The sequence below is a fragment of the Suncus etruscus genome, chromosome 2 (assembly GCF_024139225.1).
Source record: "Suncus etruscus isolate mSunEtr1 chromosome 2, mSunEtr1.pri.cur, whole genome shotgun sequence".
NCBI lineage: Eukaryota > Metazoa > Chordata > Mammalia > Eulipotyphla > Soricidae > Suncus > Suncus etruscus.
The window spans coordinates 134,632,037-134,649,783 of NC_064849.1; the positions used below are offsets into that span (position 1 = coordinate 134,632,037).

Below are 17,747 nucleotides of genomic sequence, written 5' to 3' on the forward strand. Positions count from 1 at the left end.
AAACCCAAAACTCCACTCCAAAAAAGAATAAATATGAGGCATTCTTTTTTTTTTTTTTTTTTTTTTTTTTTGGTTTTTGGTTTTTGGGCCACACGCGGCGGTGCTCAGGCGTTACTCCTGGCTGTCTGCTCAGAAATAGCTCCTGGCAGGCACGGGGGTAGGGGTGGGGGAGAACCATATATGGGACACCAGGATTCGAAAACCACCTTTGGTCCTGGATGGGCTGCTTGCAAGGCAAACGCTGCTGTGCTATTTCTCCGGGCCCAATATGAGGCATTCTTAACAGAATCACACAAATCTTTAGAACCTCAAAAGATTTTTGGTTTTATGATCTGTCATTATTTTGTTATTTTTTTTTGGGGGGGGTCACACCCGGCGGTGCTCAGGGGTTACTCCTGGCTGTCTGCTCAGAAATAGCTCCTGGCAGGCACGGGGGACCATATGGGACACCGGGATTCGAACCAACCACCTTTGGTCCTGGATCGGCTGCTTGCAAGGCAAACACCGCTGTGCTATCTCTCCGGGCCCTATTTTGTTAATTTTTAAAACAAGTACTGAGTTAAAGTAATTTATAAATTTTATCTCACATCTTAACCAGAGCCCCACCCATTTTGGAGTTTAAAGAAATTGAGAATAGTCTTTATTCCTAAAAGCACATCTAAATCAAAAAATTAAAAAAAAAAAGGGGGGGGGTTTTCCTGTGGCCAGAACTGGGCATTTTTAGGGGCAATATTAAACACACTTGAGGCAATATCTGAGCCTTTGGTTGAATATTAAGGTCTGACACCATAATGCTGCTTGTGCTAAGTGGTACTTGGGATGGGAGTACTCAGGATGCCCAGAGCTGCACATGGTAGTGCACAGAGGACTACAAGTTATCAGAGATGGAATTTAGATGCCTTTGCATGCAAGATACATGCCCCTAATCCTCAAACTATCTCACCAGCCCTAAGATTTGTCATTTTAAATATTTGGTGGTGGGGGAGTTGAGTATCACCCAGAGATTCTATGGGGTTACACCTAGCACTGCACTCAAGAATCACTGCTAGAGACGCTCAAAGGGGCCATATAGGGTGCTGATGATCAAACCCAGTTGGCCATGTGCAAGGCAACTGCTCTGCCCACTAGTATCTTTCTGGCCCTTAAGCCTGTTTTTTTTTTTTCAATGCTGTGGGGGCTACAACCAGTGATGGGGGAATATATTGTCAAGATAGAACCTGGATCTTCAGACCTGAAAGATATTTACTTGAACCATATATCCCCAGCTCCGGGACTATTTTTTCTTTAAAATCACAATTCTTTGGTGTTACTGGTTATTTTCTGATTTTGTTCTAATAACTCTTACTGGGTCAAAATTCCAAAATACAAAAGCATAAGCTCATATGATAAAGCTTAAACGTCAGATATTCTAGGTAAATGATTATACAGTCAGAACCTATGCTTTTAAGGTTCTTAATATTCAAACTATTGGAAAAGGATCGATGATTACAAGAATTTTTAATTTACCAAAAACAAAAGCTTAAACATTGAATTATCAGATTTTATCAGATCTTAAATGAATAAATCCTCCTACCTTTTAAGACTGATAATAGATTATATTAGTCTGCTGTTATCTAATTATGAAACAATCTATTCTTACCTTAACAATGTTACAAGGATAGAATATTCATCTTTTAGTTCAAAGTCAATAAAAAATATTTTTTAGAAATTAAATTAGTGCTTAAAAGCTTATGTGGAAATAATTGCTCTAAAGCCCACAGCTAGAAATTTCACAAGAAAAGCAATCAAAAATAAAATTGAGAAACCTAAAATATATTTAGTATTTGCAAAAATTAATCAGCTACTTAAATAAAATTGGTGCTTTTATTATGTGAAACTAAACCTAAAAAAAAATAAACTTGCTAAACCTTAGTTCATAAAGTTTAATGCTTTAGACATACTTTTCCCAAGGAATGTGCTTTGCTTCATTTTGGGGACACATCTGGCACTGCTGGAGGGTCGTTTCTGGCAGTGCTTTGGAGACCACATAATGCATGGAATTGAATTTGGGGCTTCTGCAAATAAGGCATTTGCTCCAGCCTTTGGAGCATCTCCCCAACCTCTCAAGAACTGTGTTTTATTAGGTCAACTACAATGTTATTATTAAGATACAGGAAAGTCAAAATATGTTTATGAAAGTCTCATTTTAAAACATGACATGAACATTTAAAAGGGTTATTGTTTGAAAGTAGATGACATTTAGAATCCAATCTACTTTCTAGTCAGATGTTTAAAAATTTCAATTTCAATCATTTTTATTGTTAATTACTTCTAGTTCTAATAATGACTATGAAAAATGTTTATTCATCAGAATATTTTCAGTCCATAGGTTCAAGTCTAAAATCTTACATTCACATTAAAATTCATAATTATTTGATGACAGATTTAATTTTTTCATCAAATGAACATAAAACAATGTTAGTTTTCTAAGTGATATTTATACGCGATTATTAGGGCTAAGAGGGCTAACATAGTAAGGTATTTTTCTGTCACACAAGTCTATGCCTAGATATATTTACCTATATTAAAATCACATAAATAACTGAATATTTTATAAAGAAAACTAAACATTTAATTAAGTAACAATTATAATAAAAGTTCTTTAAAGGTTAAAAAAGACTCTTTTGTCCTTTTTTAATTTACTCTAAAGATAAACCTCAGAAATAACTGAGATTTCACTAAAGAACAGCACACAATCAAGATCACATATTTTACTGGATATCACCTAGCTAGCTTTACAAAAAAGTGTAAGAGTTGTTTAGCTTAATTCTACTCAAACTAATGACTAAAATAGTTAATCTTGAATATGAACATTATTAGGTGAATTTCTGAAAAAATTGAAGCTACATATTTAATATATTTATCTGATCTAGCCATTGCTCCATGTTAGTTATTTGCCTGCTTTTAGCACCCTCTGCAGGTGAACTAATATTATACATGATTTATATGCCATTACAAATCAGAAAAATAGGACCTTTCTGGAAATGGTAATAAAGGTGATTAAAATGCAATAAACTAAAATATAATTTCACTTTCTTAGTTCAACTTAGAGGAGACAAAAATATTTGAAAGTTAATGAACTAAAATAAGAGGAGAAGATTACTTCAAAGAAAAAAATACTACTGTATTTCATCACATAATTGTCAGATATAAAATTTTTTTCAAGAGTAGGTACAACCATTTATGTCAAGCTTCTTTTAAAGTTGTGCTCAGGATATTTAAAAAAAATTGGGTGAGACAATCATCTTAGTAGTGATGTATACACAGTGAAAAAAATATGGTACTGGTCATACCATGTTACTAATAATACAAGAAAAACTAAAATGTCTCCTTAAAAAAGTTACAATTTTATACCAAGAGAAGGCAAATGAAAAGGTACTTAGAAATAAGAATGAAACTATCAACTTACCATCCCTGTTGGACAGCAGACACACAAGGCCATTGAGGCATGTGTCCGCGACTTCAGAGATGTTGGTAGCACATCGGCCAATTGTTTGAATAGTGGCTGCTGCAAAGAGTTTATCTTGACTCCTTACGTAGGTCTAAAAATATTATTTCAATAAATTTACAAATTGGTATCATGAAGTGAACAAAATATCCTTACCTTAAATTCTAGAACACAATTTTTTAAAATATCTTTATTTAAGCACCATCATTATTTGTGGTTGGGTTTTAGTTATAAAAAAAAACACCTCCCTTCACCAGTGCAACATTCCCACCACCCATTTCCCTCTTCTCCTACCCCTTGCCTGTACTGGAGACAGGAATTCTATTTCTCTCACTCACTATCATTGTAACACAGAACCTTACTTATAGGCAAAAAAGAGATCCAGCTAAGAGGTTTGTTTAATTATTTCTCAATTTGACTATTTTGTTTATTAACTTCAAGAATGTACTGACAGAAGAGACATTTCAAGCCAGGCTCATCCATCTATGGCCACAATGGTTTGTGACATAAAAACACAGAGTAGAAAGCAGCTACCCAAAGATAGCAATTAGTGTGAGTAGAAGAAGGTTAAAAGAGATGATGACACTCTCTGGAAGTTTCCATTCATTTAACCAGTAGCATTAGTAAACCTATGGAGGGAAAGGTTCCTTTTTTCTAAGACACTAAATCTAATAGCTAGAAAAAGAGGAAGAAAGGGATCAATATACACTACTGACAAACATTTTACTTTCAAATGGTACCTGAATGTTTGTACAGCTACAGAACAACACAGTCCTGCAATTAATTTCATAAACAGCTGACAACAAAATCAAAGACCACATTCTATTTATTAAAAAAAGACTAAAAATATGGGCCAGAACGATAGCACAACAAGTAGGGCGTTTGCCTTGCATGCGGCCAACCCAGGTTTAATCCCGGCATCCCATATTGTCTCCCAAGCCTGCCAGGAGTGTTCCTGGGTGCAGAGCCAGGAGTAATCTCTAAGCACTGCTGTGTATGGCCCAAAAAATACAAAATAAATAAATTAAAATATACTCTAGGGGCTGGAGAAATAGCATGGAGGTAAAGCATTTGCCTTTCATGCAGAAGGACGGTGGATCGAATCCCAGAGCCATATGGTCCCCTATGCCTGCCAGGGGTGATTTCTGAGCCTAGAGCCAGGAGAAACTCCTGAGCGCTGCTGGGTGTGACCCAAAAACCAATATATATATATACTCTAAGTTCTATAGTTATTAAAACTTAAAAACAAGGAGTAGGAGCAAATAAGGCACTTGACTTGCAAGCAGCTAGCCCAAGTTTAATCCGTGGCACTACATATGGTTGCCTGAGCACCACCAGGAGTGATCCCTGAGTGCTAAGTCAGGAGTAATGCCAAATCACTGCAGTGTGGCCCTAATGGCCCCAAAGCAAAACACAGAAAAATTCTCACTAATTTAACAGAAAGATAAAAAACTTCCACAAAATTTCATATATCTCCAAAATACAACATATCAAAAATAGCTTTCTAAAATGCATGCTCATATTTACATATTATACATAAATAGAATTTAAAATGTCCAATAAAAACTGGAATTTTTTTAAATTTCCAACTTCAAAAAGTACATACTGTGAAATTGACACTAGTTATTCAACATGCCGAAAATATTTGTGTGTATAGGTATATAGATGATCTTTAAATTAATAAAATAATAAAATATTTAGAAAAATATTACCAAGAATATATAAAATTTTGATTACTAAGTAAATTAAGCTCCCCTTGGAGTAGAGCTATGTAAAAAAGAAGCAACTGTCTTTCAAACTGTGTTAAGGTGTCAGGAATATAGCTCAAAGGGACAGAGCACATGCGTGAAGCTCGGACCTCAATCCCAAATGAACAGCCCTATGCGAGTGCTAGCACTATAGCATGGGGTCTGTATTGCTGAGCCAATAATTGGCTGGGAATGGCCTCTGGCTCCAAGCAACAATGGGATGACTCCTATAAGAAATAAAATGAAAGAAAAACATATTGCCAGTTGATCTCATTTCATACACAAGAGATTTTCAGAAGAATTATTTTTACTCAGAAAGTTGTTTTTAAAGGTAAAGCATAGACAACCATGACTATAACTCTTAAGTATAAAAACAAAGTATAGACATGTACAAAAACAGATAGATAATAAGATGTCTGACTAATCACCTTGATAATAAATAAAATGTCCAGCTCACTAAAAAAAATGAAATTCACAGTGTTAATACAAGCTACTAGCAGGGGTCCTCAAACTTTTTAAACAGGGGGCCAGTTCACTGTCCCTCAGACCATTGGAGGGTCTGACTATAGTAAAAGCAAAACTTATGAATGAATTCTTATGCAAACTGCATATATCTTATTTTGCAATGAAGAAACAAAACAGATACAAATACAATATGTGGCCCGTGGGCCATAGTTTGAGGACCACTGACAGATTAAGGATAGGATCTTGAGAATCTGTATATTCTGATACGTTAGCTGTGTGATATTTAAGCTACCTTAACTTTACGGGCAATTTTTCTGGAAAAATAGAATATGGAAATATAATATTTTAGCTATGAAATTATAAATCATGGGCATGCTATATAATACTCTACTACTATGAGGATAAGAACATATATATATAAACAGAAATAATGTCTAAACATCTAAAAAGAAATTTAATACATGTTATAGAGTACTACGGCGACAAAAAAATAATTAAAGCCATAAAGTTGGAAGGTGGGGCCAGAGAGATAGCATGGAGGTAGTGTGTTTGCCTTGCATGCAGAAGGACAGTGGTTCGAATCCCAGCATCCCATATGGTCCCCCGAGCCTGTCAGGAGTGGCCCCTGAGCGCTGCCGGGTATGACCCAAAAACTAAAAAAAAAAAAAAAAAATGTTGGAAGGTAACGAAACTCTAGTGAGCATGTGACAGTAATTTTCAAAAATTCTTTTTAAAAAGAAAACTGCAGATTTTCTTTAAACTCAATGTTTTCTTTAAACTTGAATAATATTAAACTCTCTACAAGGCTTGATATTAATTTTATCACCCAGTCTTAAGAACTGACCACATTACTGAAGAAGGCATTATATCCATGGCATCATTTTGAACAGCATTGTCAGGGGGCATGAAGTTGGACTACATCTCACCCATTAGCACATATGATTTAAAATGAAACAAGATGAAAATAACAACAAATAAAACATAAGATCAACCTTAGGTAGTCTATGACAAAAAGAGGGAAAACAGAAAAAACAGGGAAGAAAACAGTTATTTCCATGCATAGAGAAAGGATCACTACAGCTGAGACCACCAAGATATAATCCATAACAATATTAGTTTTAAACAGTTTCAAACCAAACTTATTTCAAATTCTATGAAAAACACTCAAAAAAATGTTGCTTTTGGTCTTTCTAAAAATGTATTATTATCAGTTATGTCAACTATGTAATGCATTTTCTTTAAATAAATTAAATTTAAAAAAGAAAAAGAAAGAAAAACACTCAAAGAGACCACTACTCCATTTCCCCCTTGATTTTAAATTTATAATTCATGTTTATTCTGGAACTGTATACATCCCTTCCTTCTCAGTCTTGTGCCATATACTACGTTGCTTATATAAAAGTCTATTCTAAATAGAAAAAAAAGAGGTATTTTTAACTTCAAATTGAGCAAGTTATAGAAACTATAATGTCACTATATACAAACCTGAAATTCTCGAAGAAGAGTTGATATGTTGGCTTCATTTGCCAAGTTTGTCAAAATTTCAAGCTTTGGTAAGAAAACAAAAAAACAGGATTATTGCACTATTTACTCTGTGCCCTAAGCCATTATTAATATTTTAGAGTACAAATAAAATGATATGTTCAATAGAGAACTGGAATTTAATATAAAGGCAATTGTTTCAATTTAGAAATGTCAGGTTTTCTTTGTTTTTATTAATTTTTATGTGATCAAAGTGAATTACAAGTCTTACACAGTAATATTTAAGGTACATAGTGACAATGAATTAGTGCCATTCCCACCACCAGTGTAGTCCTCCCTACCCCCATGTGCCCAGTATGCATCCCATACCTCCCCCTTTGTCCTGCTGGTGTTAGAGGTCTCCTTTGTGTGTAGCTTGTTGTAGATTGGGTATCAATTCTGGTGTTGCTGACTTTGGGTTTGGTGCTTAAGCCTGATTATTTTTCTTTTCACTCAATGTTCATACGACTGGTTAAAAGTGTCAGGTTTTCTTATGATTAAATTCAGTTTTGTTTTTTGTGTTTTTCTTTTCTTTTTGTGGTGGTGTAGGGTATTGGGTCACATCAGTAGTACTCAGGGATTACTCCTAGATCTATGCTCCAGGATCACTCCTGGAAAAGTATGGAAGAATAAGCAACTCTGGGGATCAAACCCAGGTCAGTTGTATGCAAGGCAAATGTTCTACCTGCTGAACTATCTCTTTGGCCCCTACACTTGGTTTCTATATAAATAACCTATTGTTTTAATATTTACCTTGTTATTTATAATGTTTTCTGTATTTATCAATTTATATACATTTTCACATGTAAAATGATCTTTCCCTAGACTTACTATTCCATTCCACTTATTTTTTGAGCTTACAATTTTATTTAATTATTTTTTAATTATGTATATAATTTTTTTTTTTGTGGTTTTTGGGTCACACCCGGCAGTGCTCAGGGGTTATTATCTTGACATCTCCAACTATATCATAGTTACCCTTAGTGACAATTATTTAACAATTATTAACAATAATTCTTTGGGGTTAGAATAAACAAAGACTACTATTTTTTTCTTTTTTTAAAAATACATTTATTTAGGTTTTTGGGCCACATCCAGCAGTATTCAGGGGTTACTCCTGGCTCTGTGCTTAGAAATAGCTACTGGCAGGCTCGAGGGACCATGTGGGATTCCAGGAATCAAACCCAGGTCTGTCCAGGTGGGCCGCATGCAAGGCATATACCCTACCTCTGAGCTATTTCTCCAGCCCCAACAACAAATTTTCTTAACCTTATCATCTTTAATCTATCTATCTACCAATAAACTTCATTAAAATTACCTACCAAAAGATTTTACTAAAATGTTATACTTTCCAAATTCATTTAAGCATCTTGTCCACAATTCTTATTTAAATGTGATAAATTTAAAGAGTAAGTTCTAATTTTCTTCCACAAAAATCAATTCAAATCTGTATACTTAAAATATAGCATTAAGTTGGTCCTGTCTGTCTCCTTCATAAAACTGTGCTATTATGGGGCCGGAGAGATAGCATGGAGGTAAGGCATTTGCCTTTCATGCAGAAGGACGGTGGTTCGCATCCAGCATCCCATTTGGTCCCCTGAGCCTGCCAGGGCCAATTTCTGAGCATAGAGCCAGGAGTAACCCTTGAGCGGTGCTGGGTGTGACTCAAAAACAAAAAAAACTGTGTTATCACAGATGTAGATAGTATGTTTTCACCTTGATTTATCAGCAAGTAGACAAGACAAGTAAGCTGGTATATAGTAATATAGATTAAAGTAAATAATTACATATATTTACTTTTTGTTTTCTAACTGCGCAACATTATTTTTCAGATACTAAAAGCTGTAGCAATAGCTTCAAAGCAAACCTGTATTAGAATAACTAAAAAAACAAAAACATGTGTGACATACCTTCAGGGTTTTGATCATAGTTGGATCAGTTGACCTAACATAGAAACTCTTCAGATATGGTTCAAACATACCCTAGATTACAAAAGTAAACACAGAAAGATGTATATATAATATATAAATAATATATAATAACATATAAATATATACTGACATCTCAAGTAATGTTCATTATATACATACCTTTCTTTGAATTGACATAGTTGCTATATTCTGTAGAACAATATATTGTACTTCCCTGAAAATTAAATAAGAACTTTTACTAAGTATATTTTCAAAAAATATCTTTAAGTATACAGAATATGAAAAAATATTATTAGCAATGAGTTTCATATTGAATAGAAATTTAAAATATAATTATGCTGGAAAGATATTAGTAACTTTTAGAAACATGCCTTCTTCAAAATCTATTTTTCCTAAAAAAAAAATGTTAATAAATGAGATGCGATTCTAAGATATAAATTTAGTACCATCACTGATAATTTTTAAAACTAGTCACAAAAAATGTACTGACTTGATAAAAGTTAAAGAATGACTATATATAAAGATATTTAAAAAAACTAGAAATACTGAGAAAATATCTTTCTCTAAGGAATGTCAACGGCCAGATCAGAGCTAAAGTTGTGGTTCTAAGTTCTAGTTAATGAAAAAAACAAATATATTGGGCAGGAGATAAAATACGGCAGGTAGGGCACTTGCCTTGCCCATGGTCATTCTGGGTTCAAACCCTGACACTCCACATGGTCGCCAGCTATACTCTCAGGCCCAAAAGCATACATTACTTTTAAATAAAGCTCTTGAGACAGGGTCAAGAACACGGGGTAAGAGCATATGCCCGGATTTGATCCTTAGCACCATATGGCAACCCTGCTGGGTATAGCCCAGGAGGACTCCAGCCTCAACAGTTGTGGCCTTATTGGTCCCCAACACTGCAGGACCTAAGCAATGTTGCATACCTGGGTCCCAGAATTATCCAAGTGGCTTATTTATCAGAATTTATCAGAATTATCAGAATTGCTGTGGCAGTTTTTAGTCTCATGAACACTACTTAGAAACCTCGTCTTCACCCCCAAAGAATAAGTACCTCTTTTTAAATTTAGAAAATACCACCAATTAGTTATTGAACCTTACTGGAAGCAACAAATCTTTCATAAATTACATAATTTAGCATATCTATTGCTTTATAATATAATGATATCACCAAACTAAGTAAATTGACTTGACAATGTTACTATACTTTTTCAATTTTTACAATACATATTTGAATTAACTAGAACTCCTAAATATTAATATTGTCACACCAAGAACTAACAAATACTAACACTAGAATAGGTATATAGATATACATGCTATATATATATTATAGGTGTATTTATAGAAACTATATATTATATATACAATGAGCCAACAATATTTTCAGTCCTTATTGGATCGAGGTAAAATAACTTTAATATCTATCATTAAGATAAATTATATATATGGGGCCAGAGCGGTGGCACAAGTGGTAGGGCATTTGCTTTGCACGCGCTAACATAGGAGGGACCACAGTTCAATCCCCCAGCATCCCATATGACCCACAGAGCCAGGAGCGATTTCTGAGCGCATAGCCAGGAGTAACCCCTAAATGTCACCGGGTATGGCCAAAAAAGAAAACAAACAAATAAAAAAATTATATAAAAGCTTTTATGATGATCTACTTAATAAAATATACTCAAAGCTATGCATTAAATTTTGGAAAAATGGGAACCAGAGCAATAATACAGTGGGAAGTGCACAGTACACTTCCCTTGCAGAAAGCCAATCTGGGTTCATTTCCCAGTACTACATATGGTCCTCTAAGCACTATCCAGGAGTGATTCCTCAACAGTCAAGAATAAGTCATGGGCCCGGAGAGATAGCACAGCGGCCTTTGCTTTGCAAGCAGCTGATCCAGGACCAAAGGTGGTTGGTTCGAATCCCGGTGTCCCATATGATCCCCCGTGCCTGTCAGGAGCTATTTCTGAGCAGACAGCCAGGAGTAACCCCTGAGCACCGCCGGGTGTGGCCCAAAAACAAAAACAACAAAAAAAGAATAAGTCATGAGCACCACTGCGTGGGCTCAAAAAAGATTAAAGAAAAAAAAAGATACATGTTGAATAAACAGATTATATTTTTTAAAAGATAACTTTTGACAGTACATAAAACGAAAAACACGTAAAATCATGTCCTACCTATTGCTACGAAGTAAACGCACTAGTGATTTAGAAATAATGCCAGCTTCAGATTTTGGTGCTATGTGCCAATACAGCTGAGCAACTGCCATAACCACCTAAAAGACAAAACAAAAGAAAACAGTTAAGAAATGTGAGCAGAGGAGCACCATTTTCAAAGAATGATCTTACATATTATATTTCTTAGTTCCTATCAAATTGCACATTGTCATGTTGTATGTCAGACTGAACAAGCAGCCCCTACAAGCTTCATGTCCACCAGAGCTTCATATGATCTTTATTAGAAAACAAAGACTCAGCAAATATTTATTATTAAGACAAGGACTGAGATCAGTTTCGAGTAGTGTGATAAATTCAGTAAGGTACAGAAAAAGAGATGCTGAGAAAAGCAACAATGTGAAGGTGATGCCAAGCATCACTAGGAGCAGCCCTAGTTATCCTGAGTACCCCAGGATTGGTTCCAGGTAATCAGGCTGCAGTGATGGGCCTTTAATCAAAGGTAACTTCAGGGATCGCTGGCAGTTATCAGACTTCGTCTAGGAGGAGCCAACCTTATTGAACCTTTATTTTGAACTTCTGGTCTTCTGAAACTCTAGGAAATGACTACATTCTCAGAAAATAGAACAGATGTTGAGTGAACCACCTAAGATCTGACAACCAGAAAAGGGCAAAGTTTAATGCAACACCTTCTAGAACAGTACTGCAATGCGCCTTACAAACCATTTCAGAAACTAGCAAGGAGGCTAACACAAAGAAAATAAACAATGCATTAAAGTTACAATGAAAGGAAATCTACCTAAAAAAAAATTTCCCTAGAGGCTGGAGCAATAGTACAGCAGTAAGGGTGCTTGTCCAGGTTCGATATCTCCCAACCCCAGCATCGTATAATCCCCCAAGAACCAGAAGGAGTGATTCCTGTGTGCAGAACCAGAAGTAATCCCAAGCATCAGCAGGTGTGGCCCAAACACTTTTTTTTTTTTTATTGTGGTTGAAGTGAATTACAATTCTCTCACAGTAATACTTGAGGCACATGGTGACAATGAGTAAGGGGCATTCCCACCACCAGTGTTGTCCTCCCTCCTCCCCTGTTTGCAGCATGCATCCCACACCTCCTTCCTTTACCCCTGTAATGCTAGTGCAATTGTTCCCCCTTTGTACAGCTTGTTGTAGACTGGGTATTGATTCTGTTGTCATTGACTTTGGATTTGGTATTCATGTCTGATCAGTTTACACTTTTAAAAATTTATCTAAAACAGCAGCATTTGGAATGTTTGAAATGCTCTTGTTTCCAAATGCAGGTCTTTGGTATGGAGTCATTATCAGGCTGTTCATTGTTTTTCTGCCCTAAATTTTATAAGAAAACCATTTCCCTTACATGCTGCTACACTCAGATTTGGAGAGCAAGTCTAGCCTTCAGACTTAGATAGTGACCAGTTAAATAGCAACAATTATAGGAATATGGAAGTTGCAACACCTGTCTGTGGCTCAGAAGATAAGCTATATTCATTATTTCTGCTTAAGATATAAGTAAACTGTAGTGAATAAAAATATGTATTTAGGGGCCAGAGAGATAGCACAGAGGCATTTGCCTTGCAAGCAGCTGACCCAGGACCTAAAGTGATTGGTTCGAATACCGGCGTCCATATGGTCCCCCAGGTCTGCCAGGAGCTATTTCTGAGCAGATAGACAGGAGTAACCCCTGAGCACCGCCGGGTGTGGCCCAAAAACCAAACGTATATATATATATATAAAATATAATTTTATTTAATTTCATTTAATATAAAATGAACACTTCTGCATATTGATGTTATTTATTTTTGTTTTGGGGTTACACTTTGCAAGTGTGCAGGGCTTAGTCCTACTGTCTACCAGTAGACAACTTGTATATTTTTAGTCATTTGGAACTTTGAATTTGAATTTGGAACTTATGGGATCTATCTTCCTGGCTTTCTTTTACAAACTAATAACTGTTGAATTATTAAATATTAATAATTCTGTAAATAGTTGTAATTTTAAGTAAAGCTCATTTAGTTCTTTCAATTTAGGGAATAAATGTTTTAATATATAAAAACAAATGACAAGCTGAGTGGAATCCATAATCCTAAGAATACTAACATCTATAGAATGTACAATTTTCCTTCTCACCGGTAATACTTGCCTTACTACTTTTAAAGAAAGAAGTTTGTAAGGCAGATTAAAATTATTTCTCAGCTTTATTTTCTTATTTATCAATTTATTAGTCAATTAGTTTTATGCGTTAGTGCTCTTTAAAGTGCCTGTAACCTATGGCAGTTTTAAATCATTAATCAACTGAAGTTTTATTTTCTTTTATTCTGGGGTGCCAGATAAGCTCAGGAGGCCCAAAGTCACCAGCAATTCTAAAACACAAAGGCCTATGGTTCAGAATAAGGACTGAACTGAATATGTGCTGCCCCTCTTGGAGTAACAGAGTCAGGTTCTCTCAGCAGTACTCAGAGGTCTCCAAAGCAGTATCTGGTATACTTGAGGCATCATGTGATTCCAGGGATTGATCTGGAATCAGCTTGCATGCAAGACATGCACCTTAATCTTTGTACTATCACTCTGGACCCTATAATATTTTAAATTCATGAGACTATTCTAAAATTAAGGTGTACTATGAATGGCAACTAAGAATTGAGATATCCCTAAACTCTTGTAATCTCCAAAGAGTCTCTGAATATCAAAAAGAAAACCTTAAAAATATCAGATGCAGTTGGAAATGGCCACTCTGGACAAGTACAGCATACTGAAAGAATTTAAAGTGATATGCACAATACCCAATCAATAACAGTATTGCAAACCACAATATCTAAAAGGAAAAAAGAGAAATTCAGAGAAAAGAAAAATGCCATAAAAGCAGGTGCAGGGTGGCATGCATGCAGGACATTCTCACATATTTTTTTTTAATTTTATTTAAACACCTTGATTACATACATGATTGTGTTTGGGTTTCAGTCATGTAAAGAACACCACCCATATTAAGGCAAAACACTTTCCATCTGCAGCCCCTGACCTCATAGGCACTTATCCACTGTTTTGTTTTGTTTTTAAATAAAATCTGAATTACTTCTATTAATTATTTTAACATACCGCTGCATTCCTGCTCTGAAGCAAAGGTTTAGTATTTCGAATTAAAAGTCTATGGTCTGGATCCATAATATATGGTTTCTTCTTTTTGTCAGTCATCTCCTTTTCTTCATCATCAGATTCATAAAAATTCTTTTCTTCCATCTCCAAACCAGCATCCTACAAAAAAAATCGATTTCCAACATTAATTTAGACTCAGAACAACCCAAATAATTACACACACCAAAAAAAAAAACAACACCTGTTTTAAAAACCTTTCCAGCAAGTATATCTTACTACACACTACTACTGTAAAGCAATTTAAAAGTATTCCACTATTCAAGGAAAGGTCTTGCTTTTAGGAACTGAGTTTCAGAGGCAAAAACAACAAACAAAATATAAACAATAGAACCTCATCAAATTATAAAGGTTCTGCATGGCAGAACAAACTTGGGCATAAACCAAAAAAGGCATCCTACTGAAAGGGAGAAAATATTTACATGCTGTATAAACAAAAGACTAATATCAAAGATAGATTAAAAACTCTAAAACATAAACAACAACAAAATAATTTCATCCAATAGGGGAGATGATGAACAAAAACTTCCATGAGGACATAAAATCACAACTGGCATATGAAAAATTGCTCATGATCACTTATTTATTAGGGAAACAAATCAAAACAAGGTTTTATTTTACACCAGTGATAAAGGCATATATATCAAAAAACACTGAACAAGCAGGACTGGTGAAACTGGGGCAAAAAAAGAATTTTTCATTGCTGGTGGGAATGTCATGTGGTTCCGACCTTATGGAAAATATTAAGGAAATTTCTCAAAAAAAAAAAAAGCAAAAAGGTGATCTAGAAATGACAGAAGCAAAATAGTGGAAGGACTGAGTACTCTGGTAAGGTACAGTAATTCTATACATAAAAATCATAATTCTCAACATTATTGCAAACAGTTGACCTAAACTATTAATAGTTAAATGAGAAACAAAAAAAAGAAAATTGGTGAGATGCAGCAAATGTACACTAACAGAATGAAAATAGGTAAGTAGAAATGAAGCAAGTCTCAATAAATACAATGAAATCATATCAAGATATTTTTCCCATCTCAATGGGATTAAATTTGAAACCAACCACAGAAAGAAAAATCTGGAGGGCAGGGAAGATAACTTGAAAGGCTAGAACACATGCTTTCCACTTGACAGCCTTGCAACCACATGCTTCCCACCTAGTTGGCCCTGAAAAACCACCTAGAATGGCTCTGAAATACTGACAGGTCCCTACACTCCCCCTCCAAAATGAAAAGAAAACTGGAAAAAGTGTAAACATGTGCAAAAACAAAAATGTACCTCTGATTAACTTTTGAAGATTTGAAGAAAGAAAAATAAATATAATTACCTGAAGGCCAACAATAAAGAAGAGAAGGCTATCAGATCCTTTGGGAAGCAGAAAAGCATTACAAAAAAAGAAGTTTTATCACAATACAGTCCTAACCAAGAGAAGTTCCAAATAAATAATCTAACCTAATATATGAAGAAAAAGAAAAAAAGAAACTAAGTCAGCAGAGGAAAGAAAAAAAATTAGAACAGAAATAAATAAGAACCAAACAGAAAGTTAAAAAAGACCAACAGTGATTAGAACTGATTAAAAAAAATAGATTACTCCTCAGTTACCCTCACTAAGAAAAATATAAAAACCCCTAATTAAGATCATCATCAGTAAACTAAGTATAGCTCAGTGTGATTCAAAACAAACACCAAAACAATCATAAATAAAACAGGAAAAAATTGCAAGAGCACAATACACATGTTCATAATAAACTACCATGGACATCCATGTACAACAAATTACACAAGCTTAAGAGCAAATTTTCAGGATCAGACTACCTTACAACAAGAAGAATAATAGTGTAAGTAGTAGAACAGTTGCCAAGTGCAAGGCTGAGTTAAAACCTTACTTTTGAATAACTCAGGGCACTGATATAAGAGGCCCTGGGAGTCACCCAAGCCAACACTGCCACTTGTAGCCATCAGAGAGTAGCAAATATTAGTTTTAAAAACACTAGAACTGAGATATACTTTTATCAGTCACTAAAATATTCCTTTATAAAGCTCTAGGAGAAACTGGTCCTATTTAGGTGTACTAGTAAGCCAAATCCATCACCTTCTGTAAGTACAAACACTCACCTATATTCAAATTAGATCAAAACTTTCAATTCTACCTAAAACAGATATATGATAAAACTTTTACATTAATACCTTACCAGAAATAGCAAATAAAATCCTTCTATGTTCATAAAAAGCTATTTTCAGTAAATATTAAGTTTATTCTATTTTTCCTTCATTACTGTCAAATTTTATTAACATTTAACTTACAACCTACAATCTGCAATAAACACAACTATTGCATACTTGTAAGTTCCGCAGGGGAAAACATTCTGACATTTTCATGCCATTGAGGGAACTAAAGAGATATACTAAAGTGGGCAAGATTAAATAAAAAAAAATTTCCTGAGTCAGGAAGACTCATATTCCCATGGTCAAAGTGAGAGTAATTCAGTTCCTCATTAATATATGGGCTTGCATATGGCATATTTCTTGTGTGGTCTCACTCACTTGGCAGAAAATTGAGAGGGAAGCAACAGATCTGTTGTCCCTTCTTTTATAAGGGCAAAACTCCCAACCTCAAAAATTCATTAACACTAAACAATTTCCCAAAGTTACTTTCTTCAAATACCATCACAGAGCCTGAGAGATAGCATGGAGGTGAGGTATTTGCCTTGCATACAGAAGAGGACAGGGTTTGAATCCCGGAATCCCATATGGTCCTTTGAGCCTGCCAGGAGCGATTTCTGAGTGTAGAGCCAGGAGTAACCCCTGAGCGCTGCCGGGTATGACCCTCCCCCCAAAAAAATACCATTACATACAATAGTATTAGGACCTGAACATATAAGTTTCAGGGTGAACAAGCATTCAGGCCAAAGATCCAAAAGCAGGGGGCTGGAGAGATAACACAGCAGTAGGGCGTTTGCCTTGCAAGCAGCCAAACTAAGACTGATGTTGGTTCAAATCCCGGCATCCCATATGGTCCCCCATGCCTGCCAGGGGCGATTTATGAGCACAGAGCCAGGAATAACCCCTGAGCACCCGTGGGTGTGGGCCCCCCCAAAAATAAAAAATTAAAAAAAAACAAAGATCCAAAAGCAGCAATCTGTTTTGAATACCAAGAGTACATATCTAATTATCAGGTTAAAGTTACTGACATCTGCTCTAAGAATTCAAAGTGGATAGTTGCTCAGTAACAACACAATGACTC

General features: G+C 35.2%; 1 protein-coding gene across 1 annotated transcript in view; it reads right to left on the bottom strand.

Moving 5' to 3' along the window:
* AP3B1 (adaptor related protein complex 3 subunit beta 1) overlaps nucleotides 1-17,747 on the bottom strand; it is a 239,500-nt gene that overhangs the window by 128,855 nt on the left and 92,898 nt on the right. Inside the window, exons 8-13 of the mRNA XM_049766041.1 lie at nucleotides 14,450-14,605; nucleotides 11,339-11,436; nucleotides 9,312-9,366; nucleotides 9,132-9,203; nucleotides 7,186-7,248; nucleotides 3,449-3,581 (exon numbers count right to left, since the gene is read on the bottom strand). Of these exons, the coding sequence (XP_049621998.1) occupies nucleotides 3,449-3,581; nucleotides 7,186-7,248; nucleotides 9,132-9,203; nucleotides 9,312-9,366; nucleotides 11,339-11,436; nucleotides 14,450-14,605 (577 nt within the window). The remainder of the gene's footprint in view (nucleotides 1-3,448; nucleotides 3,582-7,185; nucleotides 7,249-9,131; nucleotides 9,204-9,311; nucleotides 9,367-11,338; nucleotides 11,437-14,449; nucleotides 14,606-17,747) is intronic.